General features: G+C 33.7%; 1 protein-coding gene across 7 annotated transcripts in view; it reads right to left on the bottom strand.

The window, feature by feature from the left end:
* The window catches only part of PCDH9 (protocadherin 9), a 976220-nt gene that overhangs the window by 325141 nt on the left and 637812 nt on the right, over positions 1 to 13267 (bottom strand). For 4 of the 7 annotated variants that reach the window (XM_060288144.1, XM_030842539.2, XM_060288147.1 and 1 more), the window contains one exon: positions 7529 to 7730. In XM_060288144.1, coding sequence (XP_060144127.1) covers positions 7529 to 7730 — 202 coding nt within the window. The remainder of the gene's footprint in view (positions 1 to 7528; positions 7731 to 13267) is intronic. The other 3 variants (XM_060288145.1, XM_030842540.2, XM_060288148.1) reach the window with 1 other exon arrangement.

The raw sequence follows: 13267 nt of genomic DNA, 5'->3' as shown, positions 1-13267 counted from the left end.
TGATTTTGCATTTCAAAATTCTCCGTGGTAACTTTGAACACTTGACTGGAAACTTTTGCTAAATGTTTTGATTCTTCTATATATTTTCACTGTCTATTGATAATAATAACAATACAGAAATAATGATACCTGTAAACCAAGCCTGCAGTATGTGCCAACAGCCCTGTGGACCCAGGGTCAATGAGTTAGATAAAAGGTTATTCTGAATCCACAGTCTGTGTTCTTAATCACAACTCCACAGTGCCTCTCAAAAAAGCCAACACTGACTATGTTTAGGACTCAAACCTCCCCCAAACTTTCAAATATCTTTTTGATTCTACCCTAATTTTTGTTGTCTTTGCTCTCACTCCACTCCACCCTCATCTTTGCCTGCCCTAAATGTTGTTTGTCATGATTTCCTTCTTGGACTATCTTCCAAGAAGATAATCCCTTCGAAGATAGTCCCTTGTCTATCTTCATAACTACATTTACTCCCCAAATTTCAGTCACCTTCTATGTTGTAAGTTTCCAGTTTCCAACTCAGAATCATATTCTTAGTTCCTAGATACATCTATCTAGGAACTTTTACACCTATCCAAATTTTTAAACTTTTTAAGAATTTTCCTAAGCTGAGCTTTTTTATCTCATATTCTCTAATTTATTTAATTGTGTAATTTTCCGGTAAGTCTAGCAAACTAAAATCATGGAATACCATCAAGTCTTTCTATTCTCTTATCTGCTGTATCCAATTAGAATGTATTCTATCCTCCCCATCATTCAAAATCTGGTCCAACCTATATCTCAATCCAGGTTCATTTCTTGTCACAGACTGGAACAGTTGTATATTAATCATTTGTTGAGCATCTGTGTTTCAGGCACTGTGCTAAGTGATTATTTATATCAAATAACTGTAGTTTTCATAACAATATTCTCAAAGATATTAATAGCCCCATTTTGGAGGTTAGGAACCCGAGACCACGTGGTGGAGCTAAGCATAACTGCATGTGCCACAAAAATACTGAACTATTCACTGCTTACCCAACTAGCCATGACATTTCATAGCACCAAGAAACCTGCACTGCCAGTGGGTGCTCACACACACACACACACACACACAGAGGCACACGCACACAGAGGCACACATACATATTTTATTTGCTTAAACAATATCTGTTTATCCAATGTCACTTGTTTAAAGTATCACTCTATAGAATCTTTATTGATTTCTTATTCAAGACATATTCTATTTTAACAGCCCACTTTTTTATGTTTATAAATGGCATTTATTCTAGTTCACTAATGTTATTGGTATCTAGTATCTTCTCTCTTTCAAAAGTCAATATTTCTTTTTTTTTGGTCTTGTTTTTATGGTCTATAAAATGCTCATAGCCTGCCCCTCAGAGAAAATAAAATTGCAAAACAATTTCAGGAACTTTACACGTTCCCGCAAATTTACTCAAGGCCTCTCCTACCAAGGAACTGACATTAGAACTCTTGTTCTCACAGTAATTCAGTTTTTTTTTTTAAGTTTATTGAACCTTGGTTTTAATGCCTGTCCCCAGAATCTAGCAGAGTACCTGACACATAGTAGCCTCTGCATGAGTGTTTACAGAATGAATAAACAAATGAACGAATCATGGAAAAGTCATGTGAATAAAGGATCTTAAATGACAGACCTTGAATTGTAAGATATTTCAGAATTACTAAGTCTTATATAAATTATGGCAGACATACTCTAGTGTGACCCCTCAGGTTCCCAACCTCCTGGTGTTCATTACCATATGTATCCCCCTTCCCTTGAGTGTGGGCAGGACCTGAGAATTGCTTATGACCAATAGAATATGGCAACAGTGATGGAATGTCACTCCTGTGAATATGTGAAGTTATGTAAGAATGCATATTGCTACAAACTCACTCTAGAGACTGTCTCTCTAACTGCCCTTGAAGAAGTAAGCAGTCATGTTGAGAGGCACATGTGGTTAGCAGCTGAGGGTGACCTCCAAGGACTTAGAGCTGTCTCCAGCACACAGCCAGTGAGATAGTCTCAGTCTTACAACTGCAAGGAAATAAATTCTTCTAATAATTTGAAAAATCTAAGAAGTAAATTCTTCCACAGTTTAGCCTGCAGATGAGAAAGTAACCTGGTTCACACCTTGATTGCAGGCTTTTGAGACCCTGAGTAGAGGACTCAGCCAAGGCACGTTCGGACTCCTGACTTAAACTGTGAAATTATGAATGTGCGTTGTTTTAAGATACTAAGTTGGTGGTGATTAGCAATAGAACATAGATGGTAGATAGATAGATACATATATACGTATATACATACATAAGAGATGAGTAGATGTATATTTTGTATGTGATCTACATGACTTAATCTAGAAAATGTTCTGACCTCTCTGATTTTAAGGGGAAAGTAGTTAGTAATAGATAGTTTTTAACTTACATTTAGAAAAATATATTTAATAAAGCAAAAAATTAAAGTTTTATAGCATTAAAAAATCAAATTTTGTTCTTTTATTGTCTTTTTTTCCCCTTAAACTCAAAGCACAGTAGGATTGATTACTTTTTCTCTCTACCATTCTCTGAGGAACTCTAAATTCATTAACTCAGGGGCCACTATTGTGGGATCACCCTGAATTGATTACAAAAATCCCATGGGGAAATGAACATAACAGGTGACAATATGAAACCTCTGAAAAATTTTCTTTGGGTTAGTATAATTAGTTCAACCCAAGGTATGTATGAAAAAAAATAAACATAGTTCATAAAAATTATTGTATAAAATGCTGTACCCCAAAAATCAAATTCATGTTTAATTCCCAAAGCATATTATGGTTAGTGATTTTTTTTCTTGAAGGTTAGGATTAGTACAATTTCTTAGGACTGAAATTTGATAGGGTAATTATGTTTTTCTTCTGGATTTTGCTGGAGTATTTTAAAATTTTATTAACTTGATTTTTTTTCTCCCCAAAATGACAGCCTCATTTAAAATCTCACGCTCAAATATTTTAAGTTCTCCATTTCTTAGCATGTGTGTCCTATATCTTTAAGACTGACAGGAAAAAATATTTTTAATACAATTTTTTACTTTATTCTAAGAATTTTTTTACTTTATTCTAAGAATTTTTTTACTTTATTCTAAGAATACTTTATTCTAAGAATGATTTTTTTTCTTAGCTCTGTATCAGGTGCTCTCCATGAAAATTACAAAATAAAAATATAATTTGACTACATTATTAAAACTGTGGAAAATATAGACAATTAAAAATAAATTAATACTCCAAACTGAAGATAACCACAGTTAACATGATATAGGACTTCCTAGGTTTATTATTTGTTTATTTGCTTTATCTTAATAGAACAGTTAATTTGTCTCACTGTATATTTGTGTGTTTGTGAAATATTATTTTTTTAGTCAACAAATATACATTGCTGTCCTACTATATTCCAGGTACTGTTATGCCTGGAGAATAGAAAGGTGAGCAAATAGTCTTTAGAGATTAATGGGAGAGACAATTGTGAATCAACTAATCACACAGATTCTCTTTAAGGAAAAGATATAAGTACCATGATAAAGAAAAATTGTTCCAACGAAAAGAGGACTAAATAAGACTAAGTAAGACTCCACATATATGAGTTCTATTCTTGACTCACAAACTATGTAACTTAGGCCAAGCACTTCCCTTTTTACTCCTCTGTATAAAATAATTTTATACTGTGTGGGCTGCGGGGTCCTATTAAGGTCTAATTTTCATTAGCCCAGTGCCAAGTAATCCTTGCAGAAGTAGTTCTTTCACAAGTTGTTCGTCTTACGACTCATCTTAGTAATATTCAATGTCTCAAACTTCCTCTTAAAAATGAGATTAGTGTCCTCAAATTTAAAACTCAATGTCAGTGATGACTATATTGTATTACACACTGTCTTAAAACCTGTGCACATTGCAGGTGGTTTCTTTGAATAGTAAAAGCATAACGTGTGAAGTTAGGCATTCCCAAGTTCATATTATGCCTCAGCTACTTGCTAAGTAATTTTGACAAATAATTTACTTATAATACTATTTAACTTGCAATACTGGTGTGGAATCATAAACAATATATTAAAACATTTACTAGCATTCCTGACTCATAAGTAGACTTCAGTAAATATTACCCATAAATATACCAGGTATCAAAACTATCCTTAGCGAGAAATTCACCAGCTGAATTCATACCCAGTCCAGATAGAGGTAGAAGCATATGACAGTCAGGGCTTTAATAATATAAATACAATGTGAAAATTTGAACATCATTAAACAGGAGAAAATCCTTAAAATTAGCATTTAAAAGAAAAACAGATGAAAAAATAACTCCATTCATGATTCTCAATGGGACAGGATTAGGACCTAATTCTGAATTAGTGGTAATAAACTGCTCCCAATCTGATTACATAATTGTTTTTGTTTCTTTTTAACTTGGTGAAATTTCTTCATCACTCTAGCTATATGTCTTAAAAATTAAAATCCTCAATTGAAAATCCCCTTACTATTTTATTAGAATAAATGGTTTTATTGAGTTTTACATGGAGGGCATGATCATATTAATAAGTTAACTTTTTAAGGAAATATGATTAATTCTGTTATTTGGGAATGGGATAAATCTTTTTATGCAGAAAAACTGACAAAACTCACTGCAAGAAATATTGCATGTGTGTGTGCCATTTGTGGGACAGTTGACTAAGTATGCACTAGGACTCAGAAGTGCCTAGAACATAGAGACACTATCTCTTTGGTCGCCAGAGGGCTACATTAAAGTCTAAAGGTATATTAAAGCTTAAGTTTCCAAAAACTCCCCCACATGATACCATTTGTATTAATTTCTTTAAAAAATGCATAATGAAAAAAGTTACTATGAAATTATTACTAAATTTTAATTATTTTTAAGAATCATTATATTTGAAAAACTAGGAATCCATACAGATATAATACTTAATAACTCTATAGATAATACAAATTTATATGGATATTGCATGATTGCTATAAAATCATGACTCTTCAAGAGACAGAAAATGTCACTGAAGACAATGGAAATGGTTTAGATCTACATAGCAAGATTATTACTGTTGAAGATTATTGCTTCAATTACTCTGTACCTTACTCCACAAATTCTTCAAAGTTAATTACAAAAATGTGACTGCAGAATTTTAAGATAATATATCATAATATTATACTAATATGAATTACTGCTTAGTTATGGATCTCAGTGTTTCTAGGCTAGTCTAATGAATTCTCCTCTGGACGTTTGCAAAAGAGGTTAAAATTAAAGTCTTTTTAAATGTCAAAGAAGTGTTAGCCTCCAGCGGCCCTCTGGGCTCCACCTTTCCCTATCGGACTCTTATCCTTCCTTCCCAATCATGGATAAGGATGGCTTCTCCAGCAAGGAGCACTGTTCTGGTTTAACACATTTTTATGAACGTGATTCTTCTGGGTGAAGTCACTGTGCTGAGTTGAGTGTTGCAGTGTACAAGGGTGTGTCTTCCCTTGGGTCTTTTTTTCCATGTGACAGGATTGGTAAAAATTCTGGGGAGTTCTTCAAGCAGGCTTGAAAGTTTCCCCCCTACCCCCAGCTTTAGAATCTCTCATGTCTTCTCCTATTTGGCAGTTTACCCAGTGCTATTTTCCAGGTTTAAGAAATTGTTGGATGAGTAACTGCACCTATTAGATAAAGTCCTGGCCTAGGGCAGCTTAGCTTAACCATATTGCAGCATACTTTTTTTTTTTTTTACCTTTACTTCCGTGAAAATAACTGGTGAACTACATAGAAAAGTCCTAAAACCATTTGTGCCAGTGTGTTTAAAATAGAGCTTTCCTGTCTTGATTTTGGAGGAGGCCCAAAGACCAGAGGAGCCATGTGCAGAAGAGGTGGTCAAGAACCAGTTTTGCGACCCTTGCCTTAATGCTAATAAGAGATGTTTTAAAATTGGAGAAGGGGAAGTTGCAGACTAGGAAATCTGTTTAGAAAGAGCTGTCCTACATATCCAACCTCTTTACACAAGTCCTGCAAATGTTGAGACAATGGAACCACAGGTTCAATGGTCCTTAGACTAACCAGAACCAAGAAATCTAAGGAGAATTTTTGACCAGCTCCGCCAAATGCTGTGAGATGAGTAGTTGCCTCTTTGGATATGGCCTGACCTTCTGGATATGTGAAGTCAAAAGATGCATGTATGTTTTCCTTATGGGACCAAGAAAGAGGACATGAAAGATTAAGAACCAGAGCTGGTATGGAATTTGCTTAGATTTTCCTAAAAGATTGGCTGAGGAAAACTTCAGCAGATAGAAGATGCAAATGTAACTTCATATGTCAATGAGAAGAGAACCACCTATCAGAAAAACCTGCAGAGATGGGAGCACAGCTTGAGAGGGCGCATATGTACAAAAGATCCCCCACCACTACCCTGAAATCAAAGAGTCAGTTTAAAATCCTAGAAGGCATAAAACGCCAATGCTGGATTACCACAACAGGACTAGTTAAGAAAGTCCTTTCATGCTTTTTACCTTTTCTTGGTATTTCTACTTCAACCATAGAATTGCCAGAGGCACTTTAATATCTAAAGCAGTGAGAGAAAGAGCTAGGACATTACGAAAACATCAACCTAACCCCATTTCACACAATAGACAAGTTTGAAGCAGGCCAAGGTGAGTTAGAAAAAAACTTTTAATTCAAATCAAACAGAAATCACGATCATTGCTTTGGACTGGACATAATAATTATTGAATTGGACTTCTAATTTTTAAGTAAAGTGAACTAGTTAGTGATTAAAAAAAATAACAATAACATGAACAAAAAAGATATAGCATTTGCCCAAATTTTTCTTCAAAGGCCGAGGAAGAAGTACCCTCACAGGGCTTACCTGGAATGTATAATGATTTCTGAGGTGAGGTGTGAGTTTGTCAGAAAATAAAGGATTTTGCCAGTCTCATCCCATTCATTCCACTCTTTCAATGTATTGGTTAAAAAAAAAAATCCAAAATTAAAATAGACAAAAAATATAAACCCATAAACCCCCACATCATTATCACTCCTCTTCATACTTGTTTTAATCACCATGTTATATATATATATATATATGTGTGTGTGTGTGTGTGTGTGTGTGTTTATGTGTGTGTGTATAGTCTTCATTGGAAAAGAGCATTCCACAGGACACTTTTTTCTTTTTCTTCATTGACTATGTTCCACTTAACTATATTTAATCAATTCTAAAATGTAAAACTGTCTTCCCATTTTAATATCTTTGACATCTAGATATCTTTCATAAAACGGCTTCTTGCAATTGTATCTGCAGCATTTTTTCTTTTTTCATGGTTCATAAAATAAAGATGCACCAAAGAATTTAACAGCCAATATACCAAGCACATTAGACTTGATATATTTCAAAGAATATTACAACAACAATAAAGCCAGCAAAAAACAACTGAATGTCCATTTACTTGCTCCCCAGAATGACTGTTAAAACTCAAGGGCACAACAGAAAACCAGAAGAACTCCAAGCAAAGTTTTTAAGAGGACTCACCAGAGTTGGGATCAGAGTTGCCATCTGCTTCAGTCCTCTTGTCCGGAGAGGCCTGGTCATAGAATTCGTCCTGTGGCTGAACCAGAGGAAGAGGGTGTGAGATCAGGGTTCCACTACCCACCGGCTCGTGGTCTCCTAGACCACTGTCACTGCAGCTTTCCTGGGAGCCGTCAGGGAGATGAAAGGTAACCCGGCGCTGCGACTACAAAGAAGACCACAGGACACACCGTTAACATCCTTCCCAAAGGAAGTGGAGGCGGAACGCAAAGCAAAGCAACTTTAACACACAGTGCAATGTCGAGGCAGAATATAAAATACTTGGAACACAGCTGGAAACAAACATTTATTATTTGTCATTTCCTATGACATATCCAACTTGCAAAATACAAGAAAGAATTTCAATCTTGTGTAATTCAAGAACAAAAAACTTGTGGTATACCATTGAAAGTTGTAGAAAGAAAGGCAAAAACGAATATATATATATGCTAATGGTCAAAGCTATAAAAAAATTTAAATAAGCAGAAATACAAAAATGTTTGTTTCATAGATTTGAATAAATGCATAGATAATGCAACACAACATTCCATTTCTTTTGAATGACCTAGTATTGTGTTTATTTAAGGCTTTTAAGGTAGCTTTTGCAGTGAAGCCATTATTGTCCACTGGCCCAGATATTGCTACCAGTCATTGGTTTTAGAATATCCCTGTTGAAAGGTGTTTGTAATCCTACTTTGGCATCTATTTACACAATGTCACCATCAGAAGTGACCTAAAATATGTATATGGGTACTTTAATACATTTTAGTATTTTAGTAAAATAAAATTGTGCCTTTCAGCACAGATCACTGCTTAGTTTTCTTGGTAAATATTCTTTTAGCTGATATAATCTATGAGATAAGAGAACATTTACAGGTGTGTATGGCGGAGATTTATGCCTTACAGAATTATGTGAGAGTAGTAAATTTGTGCTGTATGACTACACCTAATTTCCATTTTGCTTTGATAACCAAAAGACCTTTTAATATCGCATTGCATGTGGCTACTTTTACTCAGATTTAATAAAATTATGAATATATAAGTAATAAATATATAATATATGGAGATACAATGTATAACAATTATTTTATCTTACCTAAGATTTGTGTTTTCAAGAGACAATTTATAAATTGTATCCATTTCAAAGAAAACAAATGTAGAGACAAAATGTTATAGGTAGAAATACTGCTATTCTATAAATGTATTTCTTATAGACTGACAATAGAATATAGCTTATTTTCTGTGAGTCACTCGTTCAAATCTAGCTCAGAGTCATAATGGAGAAGAGCTGATACCACTTTATTGCTGTTCAATGACCTGTGTGAAGTGATTTGATAGTTTAGTACATTTTAAATGAACTAATGTAGACATCATATAAACTATAATCATAAATGGTCCTAATTGAGTCTACTGTAGCACATTGCACCTTCAAGCACAACTATCTCACTACCATTGTTCCCTCCTCAATAGAGTTTGAACCATGCCTAGGTAAGTGCTACATAATATGCAAGCAAACTTGAATACTAATATATGAAATGCATTTCTACTTTTAAGGGAAGGTCATGCTACTGATTTTATTTATTAGTGTTTCCTCTCCCAGGTGAATTTAACCCTTGAGGGAATAATAATACAAGTATTCTCTGTTTCTGTTTCAACATGCACTTAATTCATATTAAGTGTATGCTTTTGTAATAAAGAACAGTGACCAGGCTTCCTACAATACATAATTGCTAAACATCGCTTTTAAAGTGATTGGTCTACTAAAAAGTCCATAGTTTTAGTGACTAAAGTATCTTTGGTGTTGCCTCTAGAGGACTATCTCTTAGTTATAGCTTAAGTGAATAAAAAGGAAGTCAAAACATAAGAGAGACAATGGGACAATCTGAATGATTCTGCAATCTTCATAAAGCATTTCTGGGAGATGCTTATAAGGCATTATAAAATATTTGTTTCATAGACAGAAGGAAAAAGGAAAATTAACATCTGTGATATTCTTCTAAACTGTTTTAATTACAATAGTTTTTTTTTCCTAGGAAATGTCCAAATCTGCAACATCAGTTATAACTAAATCCAGTCGTTCTCATAGTATCATTGGGCACCTACTGGTATGTAGCCTGGTGTTATATTTACTCAAAATAATAAGGAAAATATTTTTTAAACTATTTCAAATATAACTTATTAAATTCTATCTCACATATACTATACTATGCTATTTCTTTACCACTTTATAATTGAGAATAACAGATATAAATCTAGTGTAATTTATTTGCTGTAAGACCCTGTAAATTAGTGTAATATAATGTTTAAACTACTGTGGTTTACGGAAATACTTCCTAATAAATTTGACTCAGAGATGTTTAAGTCTTAATTGGCTAAATTGTGCACAATTTATCAGTCTAATGGGAGGTAGGGGTGGTGATGCATAAGGACTAAGAATGGCAACATAGATATTATAGTATGAAGCAAATTGAGTAAGCAAATCAATCTTTAACTTATCATCATAATGACTGATGCAAGTGGAATAATGTTTGGAATATCAAGATAGAAGGAGAATATTTGAATAAATTAAAATTAAGGAAAATGAGAATGGTACATTATGAAACAGGTGTTATGGGTGTCATCAAGGAATACAGTACTTATTCAGGTTTTGCCCAGGAGCACCAGATGAGAAGTCAGAACCAGATTTCCTGCCTGGGGGTTCTTGCTCGGTAGAGCCTGGCCCTGGACAAGGACATTATGTCTTTAGAGGAGTTCTTGGCGTTGTAGAATGGAGAGAGCAGTGCCTTAAGCAGAGGAGTGTTGTAAGGCTCAAACAGATAAAATAAGAAGTGTTCTTGTTATATAATACATGACACATAGTAGGTACTCAATAAAAGGTAGCTATAATTCTCAAAATTAATAGCTTTTAACTTCTGGGGTTATCAGTGTTTAGCAGTTATAAAGATGCAATTTCTTCACCCCAGAAAAAAGTATTGTTCTTTGGGAAGAGACCTGCAGAATCTTGGCATGCCTCACAATGTGCCTGTAGGTGTGACAGCCCAGAGCCTCTCTGAGGGGAAGCTGCTCTTGGGTGGAAGTGAGGTATGAAGACCAACAGTTTAGAACACAGGGTTTCTCCTCAGAGAAAGTGAAGGTTTTCCCACTATTCTTTCAAGAAACCTATGATTGTTTGTATATTCAAAGCGAGAGAGAACTTTTTACTTATAGTCTCTGGGAATTTTGCTTTTGGGTTATCCCCATGGAAAGGAGCCCAGTTTGGGTTATAAATATAGTGAAACTCTGCCTGACTGAATTGGGACAACACATGTTATCATGAGACTACTTCAGACTTTCCAAAGCCTGGGCACTTACATTTTGTTTTCCTGTATCTATTTCTTACCCATTCCATTTTCTCTCATGGGAAACATTATTATTACATTTGGCTAAGTCTGGTTGACGGTTTGAATGTCACATTTGTTTATCTGATTTATCACTGACAGGTTAGCTCCAGGTCCCAAGCTGTCCCGAGGAAGAATAATATGGGAACAAGAACTACTAAGGTTGTTTCATGTTATTTTACTTTGGGACTGCTGATATGGATTCTGACCAAGCGAAGCTTCCATCAGAGACCCTGTTCTCTATGCCAGCATAAAGTGCCATGCATGCAAATACAGGTATGTTCAGGATACTGTAAGTTGGAAGATGCCACACTGATTAGGTCTGAGAAACATCACCAAGAACTTTTACAATATTTTTTCTTGTAGGTTAGTATGAAAGAGAGGGAAAATTCAAGATGCCCTGAGAAGATACACATGTTCTTATGTTGGACACTGTTTTCCAAGAGTCACTGAATGAGTCAGCTAAGAAATCTTAGTCATTGCTTTAATTCTTCTCTTGTATGTGTCTTACTGGTACAGGATATTATTCACCAATGAATGATTCACATTCAAGCCTACAATCCCAGTCCCATTAATCTAGATAGGTTCCCATGTGCAAAGATTTAGTAGTAAGGTACATTGTGTCTTTGCATAAAATAGCAAAAATGTAAAAAAGAGTGAAATGTCTAATAGGTAACTAATAAATTATGTAATAGCATACAATTGAATCATTCACAATACTTAAAATAATGTTAATGTTTATTGATGTGGAAAATATTTATAATCTATTGTTAAGTGTAAAAATGAGGTTTGTAAAGATTTTACTGTGTTGAATTGCATTCCTGTTAATGTGCTTTAGGGTGTGAATATGTGTAAGCTAAGATCTGACTATGCATACACTAAGGGTTTAAAGCAGTGTTGTCTGGTCATGGAATTATGATATTTAAAATTTTTATTATTTTGACTACACTAAAATTTCCATACATTGTCTTTGCACTATTAGAACATATGCTAAGTTTTAATACTTAAAATTGTATTCCTCTTCATCACTTATAGCAAAATAGAACTTAGTCCAAGAGAAAGGAAAAACCTGATAGACAGTAGTTGGGCTTGCTCTTGAGCTAAGGAATGTCAGACAATCTTCTGTCACTGTGTTGCTACCCTAACTTTCATTTTTTACTTTCTTTAACTAGCTTTTTAATCATTGCAATTAAAGAGCTTTGCCTTTCCTCAAATCACAAGATAACATGAATATAGGACTAGGCCAATTATTATAAATCAAATAAACAAATTTACCAGTTAATGACTGGCATTTAAATGATTATTTTTTGGAAAATTATAAATTGATATTATGGAAGTAGAAACAAAGTGCTACAGAATTGTTTAAATATGGTTTCACTTGTGGAAAATTCTTTAAATAACTTTTTAAGGAAATATTTTGATTTAGTTCCTTTAATCACATTTAAAAACTAATATATCATCTATATATCTATCTAATCTCTAAATAGTAAACACACACACAAACACATCAGCCAGCAATTACTTATGATGAAGTAAAAGACAAAAAGTGTTAAAGTTCCATATATGAACTTTTTTGCTTTATCTCAGCATTAAATCTGATGAAGATATACTTTTTATTTGAAATAATATTTTCATATGTAGTTATTCTCAAAGTAGCAAAGAAAATCATACCAAAAAGGGTTAAAAAAATTTTGGAAACTGCATTTTAATTCAAATATTTCTTATAACATTAGTTAGAAACTTTTTGTTCTTTCTTATTTTTAAAAGAAGATATTTCAATTGAAAATTTAAGAGTAATTGTTAAGAGTATAGTCTTACGTTGCAAGCTATGGAAAGAGGAATTTTTAAATGACAAAAGAACACATTTTCAGCTAAAACCACTGATTCAATTCAATAGCAAGTTCCTCAATAGCTTCTTGCCATCTAAAATTAATATGTACTCTACCTCTTAATAAAATCCAGAATCAAGTAAAACTCATAGAGGTTTAGAAGGTAAATTAAATGCAACCCCAAAAGCAATCTATGGTTACAGTTTAATTTGCTGTTACTTAATATTCACAGGCTTGACTGAAGGAAAACATATTAATACACACATGTTCTTCCTTATTCATGTTTGAGCGTTTTCATCAAGAAACTAAGAAAGAAGCTAAGAAATAGTTTTTTAGGACAAAATTATAAGGAACTTTTAAACTGGTGATAAATGAAACATTTTGAGCACAGAATTATTTTATAATGAGTCATTTTATTATTTGTTACTGATAAATTGAGTTACTCTCCTATCCTGTTGATTGGAAATCATTGGGTTGGCCAAAAAGTTCCTTCAGGT

This window comes from Globicephala melas, chromosome 18 (assembly GCF_963455315.2).
Source record: "Globicephala melas chromosome 18, mGloMel1.2, whole genome shotgun sequence".
In the NCBI taxonomy this organism is placed as follows: Eukaryota; Metazoa; Chordata; class Mammalia; order Artiodactyla; family Delphinidae; genus Globicephala; species Globicephala melas.
This window is presented reverse-complemented; position numbering and strand designations above follow the sequence as displayed.